General features: G+C 43.9%; 2 protein-coding genes across 5 annotated transcripts in view; both read right to left on the bottom strand.

Moving 5' to 3' along the window:
- Position 1: 1 nt before the first annotated feature.
- On the bottom strand, positions 2 to 12,633 carry LOC139424544 (mitochondrial glycine transporter B-like). 3 transcript variants are annotated; one of them, XM_071176487.1, is made up of 9 exons: positions 12,156 to 12,613; positions 11,839 to 11,949; positions 10,294 to 10,383; positions 8,090 to 8,214; positions 5,874 to 5,958; positions 5,094 to 5,276; positions 3,771 to 3,939; positions 3,337 to 3,500; positions 2 to 3,089 (listed from the first exon to the last, which is right to left on the bottom strand). In XM_071176487.1, exons 2-9 carry the CDS (start codon positions 11,851 to 11,853, stop codon positions 2,967 to 2,969), a joined length of 954 nt encoding a protein of 317 aa, XP_071032588.1. In that variant the 5' UTR covers positions 11,854 to 11,949; positions 12,156 to 12,613; the 3' UTR covers positions 2 to 2,966. The 3 variants fall into 3 exon arrangements, with proteins under 3 accessions (XP_071032588.1, XP_071032590.1, XP_071032591.1); XM_071176489.1 differs by lacking the exon at positions 10,294 to 10,383 and having other exon boundaries at positions 12,156 to 12,633; XM_071176490.1 differs by lacking the exon at positions 10,294 to 10,383 and having other exon boundaries at positions 11,839 to 11,970; positions 12,156 to 12,614.
- Positions 12,634 to 14,727: 2,094 nt separating this feature from the next.
- LOC139424543 (myosin-9-like) overlaps positions 14,728 to 15,040 on the bottom strand; it is a 28,378-nt gene continuing 28,065 nt past the window's right edge. For both annotated transcript variants that reach the window (XM_071176485.1, XM_071176486.1), the window contains one exon: positions 14,728 to 15,040. In XM_071176485.1, the coding sequence (XP_071032586.1) occupies positions 14,929 to 15,040 (112 nt within the window). In that variant the 3' untranslated portion in view covers positions 14,728 to 14,928.

The following is a 15,040-nucleotide window of genomic DNA, read 5'->3' as shown; positions in this document are numbered from 1 at the left end:
GAATTGTACAAAAATGGGGGGAATTTTATTCACGTAAAAACAAAAACAGGCACAGCATCAGTCTGAGCAAACTCACACACACAAAATATTGACAATAATAACAGACCATATACAATGTAAAGTCACAATATCAAGGACAATAGTGATGATACTCGCCAAGGCAAAAATGTTACGGCACAGGACAATTTGGTGGTAAGAGTTGTTACTGTGTTACAACAAAACACACAGACAAGGGCTGAAGAACTACCAATTCGCAAGAAAAGCTAATCACCCCAGTCCTTTACCAGCCGCTAAGGGGCTTGAATGAATGAATGAATGAATGAATGTGTTGAATTCTAAAGTGCATTCACTTACTGGCATTGAGCTAGGGTTAACTCAGTGTTTCCCCTCTCAATGACTCAAACTACACTCAGTGGCCAGTTTATTAGGTACACACCCCCTTTCACAAAAATGGTTCGCTCCTACAGACAGTGAGTCACGTGCGTGGCTTGCTATAACAAGCAGGCAGACAGGCATCGAGGCATTCAGTTACCAGTCGATTGAACGTTAGAATGTGAAAAACGAGTGACCTATGCAACTTTGAGCGTAGTATGGTGGTTGGTGCCAGGCGAGCCGGTTCCAGTATCTCAGAAACGGTCGGCCTAATGGGCTTTTCACTCACGACAGTGTCTAGGGTTTACAGAGAATGGCGCGACAAACAAAAAACATCCAGTTAGCGGCCGTCCTGTGGGTGAAAACAGCTTGTTAATGAGAGAGGTCGGAGGAGAATGGCAAGAATCGTGCAAGCTAACAGTAGGCCCACAAATGGGTAGATAACAGCAGGAAATGGCATTCAGAATGCACAACTCATCTATCCTTGCCAAGGAAGAGCTACTGCAGCAGACCACACCGGGGTCCACTCCTATCAGTTATAAACAAGCGGTTCCAGTGGGCACGTGATCTCCAACACTGGACAACTGAGGAGTGGAAAAACATTGCCTGGTCTGACGAAACCCGGTTCCTGTTCATTCATGCTGATGGCAGAGTCAGGATTTGGCGTAAGCAGCATGAGTCATTTGCCCCATCCAGGCTGGTGGCGGTGGTGTCATGGTGTGGGTAAAGTTTTACTGGCGCACGTTAGGTCCCTTGACACCAATTGAGCAACCTTTCCACGCCCACAAATAATTCAGGCTGTTCTGGAAGCAAAGGGGGTCCGACTCAGTACTAGATGAATGTACCTAATAAACTGGCCACTGAGTGTATATTGAAGCTGTTATGTCCTTTTTCATGTGTGTGCGTAAAAAGCAAAAGCAGTTGGCAAACAGTGATTGTAGTGATGGCATTGAGTGAGTAGCCCTGTGCTACTAGTGCACCAATATAGAATGAAGGATTTAAATCAGTTTCTCTCAGCCATCTCTGGTCCTAGAAGCTTCAATAGGGCTCAACAGGCTCTATACACAGAGTATTCCAAACATTAAGAACACCCTCCTAATATTTAGTTGCGCTCACTCAGTGTATATTTTCAATCTGCACAATGCTTTTCAATATAAACACATCTCTTTAAAACGGACATGTCATGGGTTTTTATTTTTGAACATGGCACACTGGACACTGTGGGTTAAAAAATATACACGTGTATGGGCTTCCAAAAACAAACTACTCAAAATACTGAATACATAGGCCTATTCATTTACAAAACTAACAAGAGACCATCCAGGACCATGGCTGTGCATCACTGATATGGATTCCTATATTCAGCTGGGTAGTGTACATTAGTGCACACTGTCGCAAAATGTTTTGCATCGAAAAACCAGATTTTATGTTTCGTATAGGACAAGATCAGCTAGTCCCTCCGGTTTGCTTTCTTTTTGTGACTACTGAATCTGGCCCATGTAATACAGTGATGCTGAAGCTGCATGTTCATGATCGCGATGTTGACTGTCTCACAATGCTACAGCCCAAAGGGGGCCAGAGTTGCATCGTCTGGGTTCCAATGGCATTGACTAGAGCCAATTATCCATCAATGGCTCTGGGATTGACTATCATTACTGGTTAGATAAAGCACATCCGGTCTACAACACTGCAACCAGAATGGAATGCACTAGAAATGAGATCCCAGTTTAATTGGGTATAGAGAACACCCACTGTACACTATTTTAATATGGCTAAGTATGCCAATGCCAAGTTTCTAGTAGCTAATTATGCAGTTGCAGTATAGAAAATATCAGCCTAGTCTTTTGCTACAATGCACAGCAATATTGTCTTGATTGTCCAAGCTAGTAATAAATGGTTTTAGTCAGTCAGTCAATAAATATTGTATTTCCTTCAGTCAGTCGATAGGTCGCAATAATCACTGTGCTGATAATGTAGTCTGCCGGTCATTTGTAAATATGTTGCATGGTCATGGCACAGGGTTACTTTGTCCAGTCCACTACCCTTTTAGCCAGCAGATAACCTCTTGCTGAGGTAACTAAATCAAAGCTGCCGTTTCGTCTTGGGAGTGTTAGAGACACATAGATGTTAGTCACAGTCCTAGACAGTGACAGTGGGTGACAGTCTCTTGTCACTGGAGAGGTATCCATAGTAGTCAGTCAGAGGGTCTCCCCCATAGAAATATAATTAAATGGATCCCTATGGTCTCCCCCATAGAAATAGATAGTTCTCTATGGTCTCCACACTCAGAGGGGAACAGTTCAGTTCTCAGCAGTGAGGGAATGTCATTTAAAGGTCAGGGTTGACAATGTAAGGACATACAAACATTCACAATAACTCTCATAAACATCAACATGTAAAACACACACACCTTTCACTCTTCCGTGCCACCGACACCCACCTCTGTCATTCCCAAGCTAGTTGCAGTGATAAACAGTCCCTACACCTCCTCTCTCTCCCTCCTTCTCACTTTCTTCCCCCTCAAACTGCTACTTTGTATAAAAACAAGTCCCCACGTCATTCTTCCTTTATCAGTTCCTCCCTGACTCCTCTCCTCAGGACTTGAGTCCCATGCGGGCCATCAGCTGTTCGTAGACGGTCCAGGCCATGGCTGCCATCAGAGTCCTCCTCAGAGAGCGTGGCACAGCCCCACGGAAGAAACCCCTCAGACCATGCTCCTGAAGGAGAGATAAGAGGAGAGTTCAATCACTGTTCAGTTGGTAAATACAGTAGTGCGTGCAAGAAGAGATGTTCAGTCGCTTTTGGAGGAACATTTACATTCAATAAGAAGTGCTTCAAATCCATAGCTATATCTCAAGGATTAAAATACCCTTAGAATGGGAAAAATTGGAAGACCAAGAATGGGACCTTACACACAGGAAATGAATCACGTACTGTATATTTTCATTAAGATTCAGTCCTCACCATGTAGATGTAGCGAATGGCGTCCTTGGTTGTCCAGTGGGAGGGGCTGACCTGGATGTGAGTCTTGACCACGTCAGCTGGCTGGGTGACCACAGAGGCTAGGACTCCAGCCATCACCCCACAGCCAAAGTTCCCCAACGGGGCATAGGGCGACGAGCTCACCTCTGAGGGAAGAGACCGCACAGAGAATGTCAGACCTACCCGGGCACTAATAGAAAATACATGTCATTATTCTGGATTACTCGGAATTCAGTGCAAGCAATACCCCACATGGCGTTTAAAAGCTTTTTACACTAACAGACGCCAATGTAAAGAAATCTTGTTGAAGTAACACACTTGACTATTCAGTGTGTCGGTGTGACATTTTGTGGTCTCTCCCTCTTATCCTCCTCTCACAACTGTATCCTTAGGGCAGATGAGTGTGTTTCTCTTACCCGGTGGCAGGGACCTCTTGGCCTGGCTGTAGAACATGACGTAGATGCCAGAGAAGGGGGCGTCTCGGAGCAGTGTGGCCGTCAGCCCGGAGAACAGAGCCCTGGGCCCCTCCGTCTCACACACGCTCTTCAGAGCTCCCAGGACGCTCACGTAGTTGTACCGTCCGCTCTGCGCAACACACACAGTAATACACCCCATTATACACTACAACCACAGTAGATCACGTAGTTGTACCGTCCACTCTGGAATACCTACAGGTTACCACGAGGGTTGGGGTCGGTTCCATTTCAATTGACTGAATTGAAATGGACCCCAATGCTGAATACAGCGGAGGCTGCTGAGGGGAGGACGGCTCATAATAATGACCGGAAATGGAGTCAATGGAATGGTATCAAACACATGGTTTTCATCGGTTTCATACCTTCCCAGTCACTCCTTTCCGGCCATTATTATGAGCCGTCCTCCCCTCAGCAGCCTCCGCTGACTGAATACTAACTCAACACACAACTACTAGCAACATTTAAACACTAAACCAGATAGATATCCACCACCTCTGGAAACCAACGGAGCCCCATTAATAAACAGATGACACATCGTAGTCATAGAGATGAAGAAACTAGCAGGCGACATAGTTCCAGTAAACATTTGTAGTCGTGACACATCCTCTATGCACAGCTAGATGCTCAGTCCTTATAAAACCAACACGACAGCATTTATTCAAATGCAGATGGAAGCGCTTAGTTCCCAAGGCAATCAGCTCTACCGTCAGATAACCTCTCTCTCTCTCTGCTCTTTCTCTCCTGTCTTTTCCCTTTATCTCCCCCCTCTCTCTCTCTCTGCGGTAGCAGGCTGCTAATTCTACCATCATCCTCCCTCTAATTATACCTTCCATCTCCAGCCCACAGACACCAGAAATATCCCAGCCTATCTGCTAGCGCTTGTTCTATGCTATTACTGAACCAACAACTCCTCCCCTTCCTCCTTTGTTTACTTCCTGACTTCATTCTTCCTTTCCTTTTTCACACACATTCTGAACCATTCTTCATCTTAATTCATACATCCTTCCACCCCTTTCCCCCCCATCCATTTATGCCCTAATCCATCCTAAACATACATGGCTGTAGCAACCCTCACCTCATCCTTGCTCCTCTCCCTCCACCCCCTCCTCTCCATCCTACACCACTCCCTCAAAGTCTTTTTCCATCCTCATATAGCTGTAACAACCTCTCTCACACTCAACCATACCTTAATCCCAGCTCCTTCCCCTCTCCATCTTTTATTGTAGTCCATCCCCATTCACAACACCGAGAAGAAGCTCTCACCTCGAAGCGTGTCTTGATGACGGTGACAGGCAGCATGCAGACCCCAGCCACGGCCCTGGCCCCGGCCCCCAGCAGCACAGCCTCCCCAGCGTTAGGGGCCCGGCCCTCCTGGAAGTAGTGCTGCTTCAGTGAGTAGAAGGTAGAGAAGTAGATCCCTACGCCTGGGATACAGCGCACAAACGACTGGGGAGAGAGAGAGAATGAGTGTGAGGAGAGTGTGTTAGGAGAGCGAGAGAGAGAGGTCAAGATTTAGATTGTTTCTACCTTCAAGAAGAATTCAGCTACATTGGCAAAGTGGATACAATTTTGGGAATTGAGATATGACATCCACTGATTTTTGTTAAACGACGGAGAACGACATGGTTCGACGGCAATAAATCAGCACAATCAACTTTTTGGGGTTTTCAAATTGCCGCTGTCTTGGAGCGAGAATTGGAATCATGTGCACTGTGCTAATGAGGACACAATAAAAGAGTCAAGGAGAGCAATGTACAATTCGGTGAAATGCGCAAACGAGGCATTTGTGATAAGTACATGGGGCCGCCATCTTTAGGGCCGCCACCTCTGCTATTGTTCACACAAAAGAAAACAGTTGTAAAAAAAAAAGTTGTCGTTTTTGGAGAGTGACGTGAGCTGCTAAGAAAGCCTGGTTCCTAGAAAAAAGATTCACTAAACCAAAGTGATACACTAAGCCAGACTTCGTACACAGACTGTGTTAAAACAGGGAAAGTAAACCACAAGATGAACAGGGAAGCCAGACTGCTTCGATTAGACTCTCACCGGTGACACTCCCTTCCACAGGCCCAGGAAGGTCTCTGTCCGAATGACCTGGACAAGCACTGTCATCATCCCCACCTTAGGAGCTCTGAGACAGGAGATAAATACATGGTTAAACACACAACATTCATTAAGTTAAGAGAGTGGATACTTGAAAATAAGCGAAAGTCTACAAAGACAGATTCACCTGTAGATTTGTTCCCAACACGTCTTCGGGGTTCAATTCTAGTGAGGAGTTGTTAGCATGGAAGTGTGTTCAATTAGCATGTATGGGCCAAATGAGGGGATTCAAACTGTCTGAAAGCTACTGAAAAGGGATTCTACACTGCAGTGTGTGTGTGTGTGTGTGTCTGTATCAGTGTTTATGCAAGTATACATGCACGTGTGTGTCTCTGGCTCTTTCTGTGTACGTGTGTCCTACAGACTAGAGCTGGGATGATAAACCCAAAATTACCGACACCAACACTTCGAACTCATACCGAAGCAATTTTGCTATTGTCGGTCATTTTCGGGGATTACACAATGTTCCTGTGTGCATTAAACAATAGCCTACGGAGCGGCACAGCATGTATGAAAGCAAAAAGGCATAGAGAAAAGCGTCACGCTGCCGGAGCTCAACACTTTCATCTATGCCGTTTCATTCGAGCCAATCAGAGCCGTGTTCTATCCCAAGCTTCCAACACCTGTTATTGGCAGTTCTCCCAAGTGATGTTGCGAGTAGCCTTGTTCAAATGAACGGAGACAAACAAACTGCCGTTCCAGAAATCCAAAAACAAGCGCTGCCAAAGATGGATGCTGTGTTGGTTGTTTGTGCCCATTTCGGTTTTCAACCTAGTGACATTGAGCAGAGTGAGGCGATGTGCTTGAACTGTCGCACAACTATAGCAACCACTCGAGGTAACACCAACAACTGTTTCCACCATTTGAAACACAGGCAGGTAATAGAGCATGACGAATGCATGGCGAAGAAGAATTAGACAGAGGCCAACAAGTGTCATGACTAGGGCTGTTATGAAATGTTGCCAGCAGGTGATTGTCATGCAAATAACTGCCTGACTAATGGTAATTGACTGTTAATTAACATAAACGTGTTTAGCATTTCTGGCTACCACGCATAGCCTACAAGCCACTGATGCAGACCTTAGGAACATCTACATTTTAAAAGTCCAATAAATCCATTTAATATTGCTTACAGCCTTACAATAAATTCATTTAATATTGCTTTCAGCCTTACAATAAATCCATTATTTATTTTAGGCAGGTCTAAAGAAACATTATGATGTGAAGAAAATGTAGCCCGTTTAAGAAGAACAGAGTGACTTAAAAGGGACAATGGAGCGCAGAGTACCGGCCATTAGCAGAAGTTAGCAAGTTTGGTAAGCTATCAGCGGCATCAGAGTGCAGTTTTGGAGCCTAGTTACCGTGACTCAACGGTCACGTGGAATTTGACTGTGGTTATGACTGCCGGTGTGGTGGTAATATGGTCACTAACAGCCCTAGTCATGACATGAGCAGTGCCCAGGGACAACACAATAAGGAATCGTTTGCACACACAACTTACTATGCAACACACACTAACCAATGGAATGAAATGACAGATAAAATACCACATCGCAAAAGAAGACGGTTCACAATCTGGACAAGAAATACAAAATGTACGAGAAATGTCACGCCAAAATATCATCGGAGCTGAAACTGGTTGGTGCAGAGCACTATTTGGCAACAACAACTGATATGTGATCCAGTAGGATGGTGAAGCCCTACATGTCATTGCCACTGCACTACATCGAAGCTGAAGCTGCGCAGCAGGTGCCTGTAGACTGCCTACTTTGCAGTCAAAGTCCATTGTGTTTGGAGCAAATAACATGCTGCAATTACCAAACACCAATAGACTAATGGAGTTCTAAATACATTTACATATAAAATCAGTCTCATGTCTTTATAAGAAATAAATGCATAACTAAATAAATGTTTAAAATACAGGTCTCTTTCTGTAGCAGCGTTACATCATCTTTTAAACGCTGTATCACCTGGTAACCAAATAACTGAATAATTATGTATTACGGCCATTTCTTTGACACAGTGTACATAGGGTGCAAATGGAGAGTAACTGTGCACCTCTCCAAATAGTAAATTAAAAATCGCCACCCCCCCAAAAAAAAGGGTAAATGTATTGGCGATATGGATTGTTGTCCGTATTGCAGAGCTCCACTACATACCCAGGCTTCATGATGTTCTGCAGGGTCTGCAGGCGCGTCTTGACCAGGTCCAGAGGCTGGAAGAGCAGCGTGGAGCAGGTGCCGCTCAGGGAGCCACACATGAAGGCCTTGAGAGCTGGATGCGCCTGGGGGGGTGGGGGGGCATGGAGAGAGAGCGAGATGGGAGAGAGAAGAGGGTGAGAGAAAAAAAAGCACACTTCCACACGTTGTTTTGTGTGTGACTGATGCTACATGCACGGGCATGCAGGAAGGCAATACGGCTTACACCGCACATTCTGTTTGAAAACACAAACGATGCCCTAAAAGGCTTTGCACAGTACAGAAACAAGTTCATGATGTATGCACAAGTACACGCAGATACAACAAATTGCAACGACAGCCACAGAACACAGGCGAGCGCCCACACAACCAGTGGTGATGGAGATGCGTGCAGACAGTCAACACACAAACAGAGGAGCTGTCATGGCGAATCACATGGAGACTCAGCGTTATCATTATTCACACGTCTGACAGACAAATACACAGACAAATGCTAAATATAGCTAGAGACGGTGGGATAAATGGGACACACTGATAAATACCAACACACACACAGGCGCACGTACGTACATACATACACCATTGCACTACACACTCCCCTTACCCATCTGGATAAAAGGAATGCATATGTGAGGATGCTGTTCATGGACTACAACTCATCCTTCAATACTCTAGTGTCCTATAAGCTCATTACAAAGCTCACATCCCTGGGTCTGAACTCCTCCCTATGCAAGTGGGTCCTGGACTTCACCACCCCCAGGCAACATTACGTGCTCGACACGGATTCTCAACACGGGGGCCCCACAAGGGTGCGTCCTCAGTCCCCTCCTGTATTTCCTGTATACCCACAACTGCATGGCCCCACACAGTTCCAACTCCATCAAGTTCGCTGACGACGTGACAGTAGTAGGTCTGATTACCAACAACAATGACATGGACTACAGGGAGGAGGTAGGCACTAACGGCGTGGTGCCGGGTAAGCAACCTCTCCCTCAACGTCAGCAAAACAAAGGATCTGATTGTGGACTTCAGGAGGAACCAGGCTGGACATCCTCATCAACTGTGCCACCGTGGAGACGGTCAATAACTTTAAATTCCTCGGTGTACAAATCACACGGTCACCGTGGTGAAGGCGGCACAACAACTTCAGGATTCTGAAGAAATTCGGCCTCTTCCAGAGAACCCTCACAGTGTTCTACAGGAGCACCATCGAGAGCATACCGTCGGACTGCATCACAACCTGGTAAGGCAACTCCACCGCCTCTGATCGTAATGCACTTCAGAGGGTGGTACGCACAGCCGAACACGCCATTGGGTGCACACAGTCTGCCCTCCAGGACATCTACAACACCAGGTGTTGCAGGAAGGCCAAGAAGATCATCAGGGACCCGAGCCACGGCCTGTTCTCCCCGCTTCCATCACTCTGACGCGGGCAGTACAGGAGCATCATGGCAAAAACTGGAAGACTGGCCAATAGGTTCTACCCCCAGACCATCAGGCTGCTGAATAGCCACCACTAGTCAGCTACCTACTACCCCCTCCCCCCTGCTGCCCCCCTTATGGACAGCCCCCCCACAGCTGTCTTTTACTCTGCCCCCACCCCAATGACATTCATCACTGTTGCAGTTAATATGTATATTCTTATTATTATTTCTATTGTTTAATTTAACTTGGTCCCCACCCCCCCTCAATGGTAATTTAGTCTGCCTGCTACTCTCCCTATGTTCACCCCCACCCCCCAACAGTCTTTATTCTGCCTCAATGAACATGTATTCATTCATCGCTGCTACAGTTATGTATATAGTGCTATTTCTATTGTTGTTTTTTATGACCATTTTCATTGTTTTATTTCACTTAGTCCTGCAACAGATGTTCACTGTACCATCCAACTACACCTGCAACCCTGTACATGTAAATTTTAAACACTCAATCTGAAAAACACAGGGACACAAACATATATACATACGCACACTCACAGATGGCACACACAAAGACAGATGCTGACAGGCGTATGATGCCGAATCTCAAATACTGTAATCATGGTGATTAACAATTATTTTTAAAAGCATGTAGACACAAATGCACAGCAGCATAGCATAGCATGAAAACGCATCCACACTGGCACTTGACAGTAACACACAAACACCACTGGCTATCCTCCCTACCTTTCCCAAGATGCTTGAGGGTTTGCCTCCTTGAGAATCCTGTTTCTGTTGCATGTCTCCCTCTTTCACCTCTCTCTCTCTGTGCTGCTGCTACGAACAGCATATTACAAAATAAGTCATCTCCATCTCTCGCTTCCCTCTCTCTCTCTCAATCTAACACACAATGGTTTGCTGCTGCTGCTACCTCTTCTCACCCCCACCCCAGCTTCATCCACATGCTTCTATTGGTCTCTCTCGCTGATTCGCACATACACACACATATACACAACAGAATTGCGCCGCTCTCTCTCCTCCCCTCTAAATCGCTCTCTGACAAATTTTGTCTCTATGAAATGTGATGTATGAGTCATGCAGTGGCTGTGTCACTGTGTGTATCTGTCTTTCTGTGTGTGTGACACTAAATATGGGTCACTGAGAATTGGATGGTGGTGGGAGTCTGTTTATGCAAATGAATGTGTGACTTTCAGCCCGTGTGTACTACACTGTCTTCCCCAGGCCTGGATGACATAACCAATGTAAAATTAGTGTAGTAGAATATTACAATGTTTGCACAGAAAATACAACTTTCTCAGTCTATGGCAGCCTCCTTTACCCTGACGTCACAGGCTTAAGTCTTACAACCCATTATTCTCAACATTACAAAAAACATGTCCTATTTTTCTAAAGAATGCAATGGCAACAGACAACAATGACCAATGAGGGGCTGCCTGTAGAACATAAAAGGGTGTTGGGCCTCACCTCCATGCACTTTGGTAGATTTCAACTCCTTACTTCTGGAGAATATAGTCAAATCCTGCCCATGACCCCAGGTATTCAGACCAAATCTTTGCAGAAAACTAATTTTCTTGAAAAACAGTGCAGATGCAAAGTTTGCTAACAGAATAACAGTTTGTGCCATCATTCTGTTACCACCAAACGCTGCATCTGCAATGTTCAAGTAAATGTGTTTGAGTAAAATGTTTGGTGGAAATTGTTAAAAGTAGTCTTTGTGTACTGAGATGTATGGTTTGTTTAACTTTGCAATCGTTCGTTTTTATTTGACATTCATTTTAAAGCTGCAATATGTAACTTTTTGGGTGAAAACCAAATTCACAGAAATTGATTTATAGATCGGTCACTCATTGAAAGCAAGCCTAAGAAGTAAATAGTCTAAGAAGTAGATATGCTCTATGTGCCTTATTTCTATGTTTCCTGTTCCTAAATTTCGTTATTGCTTTTGTGTCGTTTTTATACACAAACTACAAACATCAGATAAAATATATATTTTTGGTTATGGAAAAAACATTTCACTGCGGTATATATGGGTAAAAAAACAACAAACGATTCCCTACACGTTTGTCATATAAACTGAAATTGGGCGATCTATTACATTTTTAGCAACCAGGAAATGGCGGGACGTTTTTTGCATAGTGCGCCTTTAAAGTGAATATTCTGAGACTCGGTATCACTGTCAGTCAGGTTAGCTCGCTTGTATAGAACCAAAGACAATGCCTGTGGACTACACAGTGTTCATGTATACATGTGTAGCTAACGTTACTAACTTACCAGTGCCAACTCCATCGTTGATGCTGATGCAGTGGATGAATCCTGAAGGAGCGATTCGAGCGCCTCCTTCCCTTCTCTTGCCGTCTTGTCGCTGTTTGTTTACAGCCCCAACTACAGTGAGAGGGTGAATAGCTATACCAATTACATACGCATGTCAACATAATGATGTAACATTTTGCAAAGACTCGCTACAGCCATTAACCTATAAAAAGGGCTACACCAGGTCGAACTGAATACAGAAGTTAGCTAACCCTACCACTTTAGTTATTGAAAAGGGGGGGTCAAATGTCATGCACACAGCACATAACATACCTTACCTGGCTTTTGACGTTCGCTAGGGACCGATGACTTGGTTCATTTCAAAGACAGTCATTTTGCCGGTGACAGGCTACAATAAACAAGTCAGTAACCACACCAGATAGCGAACTGTTAGCTGAACAAAAAGCGAGCTAACTTGTAAGCGCGAACATTTTGAGTAAAATCCTATAATGGTGTTCAGGTTAAATAAATAGTCCCGTTCACTCGTTAGGTAGCTAGCAAACTGTCTCACCAAAATGAAGGACGCTAGCTAGCTGTGCTGACTTTGCTAATGTAATGCAGGCGGGGTAGTTGGCTGGCTTTGTACTAAAACGTTTGACTGCTCACAGATACCAAAGTGTAGCCATCTACTATCTAGTCAGATGTAATTCACTAGATTTAACACGTAGATCACTATGCAGTTGTTGCCATGCACCTTGTTTCTTGTCGGCGTCGGGAAATGTCAAACCTGAACCGTCAGTGAGACATGCGCAACTTCCCCCACGTCGCGCCAAGCCCCTCCTCTCTACCCGGTACCAGTCGGGGCCAACTGGTTGTGAACCGGTTTCATCTCGCTTTCCACTGCAAAATGTACAGTTGGAGGGAAGCAAAGGCAATATTTCTTGTTCTACTCCTTGAACCCTCTGGTGGTGTACTTGAGGACTGCATGTGTGTAAATACAGTAGCTAATTTGTAGTATCACTCCTTTGTATAAACCTCCTGTGTTCCGGTCGAATTGTACAGATTTACACGTTCTCTCTGAAAAATGTAGTTAATTTAATCTGACTGTCATAAGGTTCCATGACTTTCCACAGAGGGCATCTGAACACACAAAATACATGATTTATTACATTTTGGGTGTTTTAACTTTTGTACAGCTGTGGTGTTCCTGGTCATTAGAAATTAATGGGTGAGACTACAATTAGGTTATAAAATTGAGTTCAGGCACATGCTCATTCAGAGGGACACACTTCCTCTCCCAGACCCCCACATGCATGTGTTTGAGCACACATACACCTCAACTCCCCTTCTTGCCTTCCATGGCAACCCCCACAGGAACTTTTCCCCAATATAAAATGTCCTCCATGGGAACCACACCTGTTTGCATTCTCACAATCACAACACTGTTTCAATAATATAACTTTTCTTGCAACTCTGGTATATAAAGCCTTTGAGGCTTTGCTCACAATTAATTCTGTGGCAGCACAATGACCAAATGGTATACTGTATGAGGCTCTTGATGTCTTTGATCATGACACTGGTGAGGAGAGTCCTTGGTCATTGGACCGGAAACACAGAACTAACATTTAACATACAACAGGAGGGTTAAAGGATCATATCTCTCCCCCCAATAGCATGGTATTCTTTCACTAATAGCTACTGTAAATTGGACAGTGCAGTTAGATTAACAAGGTAAGCTTTCTGCCCATAGATGTCTATGTCCTGGGAAATGTTATTTTTACTTACATGATAATCACATTAGCGCAACCGTTCCGCAGGGAGAACACAGATCGCTTAGAGGTTAAAACTGTTTATTCCGTTAGTGTGAATATCATTCACTGCATCACTATTAATTTCAGGGTTACAAATATTGCAGTCATTTCCATTTAAAATATAACTTTATTGAAACATAGCATCTGATAAAATACAAAATACTCTGAAATAAGTCAATACCCCTCAGTTACAATTCATTAAACCTTGAGTGAAAATTTCAAAAGCCGCCATCCCCCACTATATCTTGCAGAATATCTAAAAGCTCTCAATAATTAAAATGTGAAAGTGCGATAAGAGCAAATGAAAGTGACCGAGCTACATTAAAAAGAGTATCTAGTCTTAGATATGAAGTAGAATTCACACCATGTAGTATTCACTGCCACCCATGTGCAAAGAACAGTGTGCCATCTAACCCACCACCATTTTCCCTATTTAGCAAAGCACATGGATCAACTCAAAGCAGTCAATTTCAAGACACCAATTACTATCGGAAAAGACCCCACCCACTTCAGCATAATATGATTTGCAAGTGTTAAGGCTGTAGTTTCTCAGTGTATGCACAAACTTTACTCCAGTGTGACCGTTACATATAAAGTGCAGGCTCTATCAGTAGATGTAATAACTGTGTGCAAACCTCATGTCCTAATGTGATGCAAGTACTACAATATGTGGATTACTAGAGAAGTATAGCTGTGCGTGCAGAAAACAGCAGTGAAAAACCCCCCACTAATAAACCATATTAAATTACTGCATTCGTAAAGAAAATAAATCCATTTGAGCACAGCAGAAACAGTATGACAAGTTCCAGAAAAAAAAAAAAAAAAAGTTGCAGATTGTGGTGCATTCTAGCCACACTAACAATTTAAGCTGCTAAACCATGTCTAAATATACTTTGTATAATATTGAAGATGGCAGATTACAAAAACAGATCTAGAATGTCATATTTGGAAAGCTACTCTTTTTTTAAAAATATATATATATATATATTTTTTAAAGTCACATTCATAACAAAATATATAAATTTGGCCACAGATTTGTTTTGCACAAAATGAGTTGTACATATTTCAAATGTGAATTAGTAAATCCAGGAGAACGATCTCAGATCTACCTGAACAAAACAGATTGTCAAAAATGGACACTGAAGAGAATAGTATAAATCTTGGTATAGAATTATTTGTATGATCGCAAGCATGGCTGAATGAGCAGTCAGCTATAGAATGCACTATTTAAATCTATGAGAGATGTTGCATTTCCAGTATGGTCCCTGTAAAAGTTGGCTGCTCTCCTGTCACGTTCATCTCATTCGGGTATAGGCTTAGATGCGTCGCTGGGCAGATCCATCTCCTCATCACTGTCCCCCATGCCTGTGCGATTCATGACACGGCGCACGTTTAAAGGCAAGTCCCCGCGC

This window comes from Oncorhynchus clarkii, chromosome 13 (genome assembly GCF_045791955.1).
Source record: "Oncorhynchus clarkii lewisi isolate Uvic-CL-2024 chromosome 13, UVic_Ocla_1.0, whole genome shotgun sequence".
In the NCBI taxonomy this organism is placed as follows: Eukaryota; Metazoa; Chordata; class Actinopteri; order Salmoniformes; family Salmonidae; genus Oncorhynchus; species Oncorhynchus clarkii.
The sequence above is the reverse complement of the archived record's forward strand: the minus strand, read 5'-3'. Positions and strand labels throughout refer to the sequence as shown.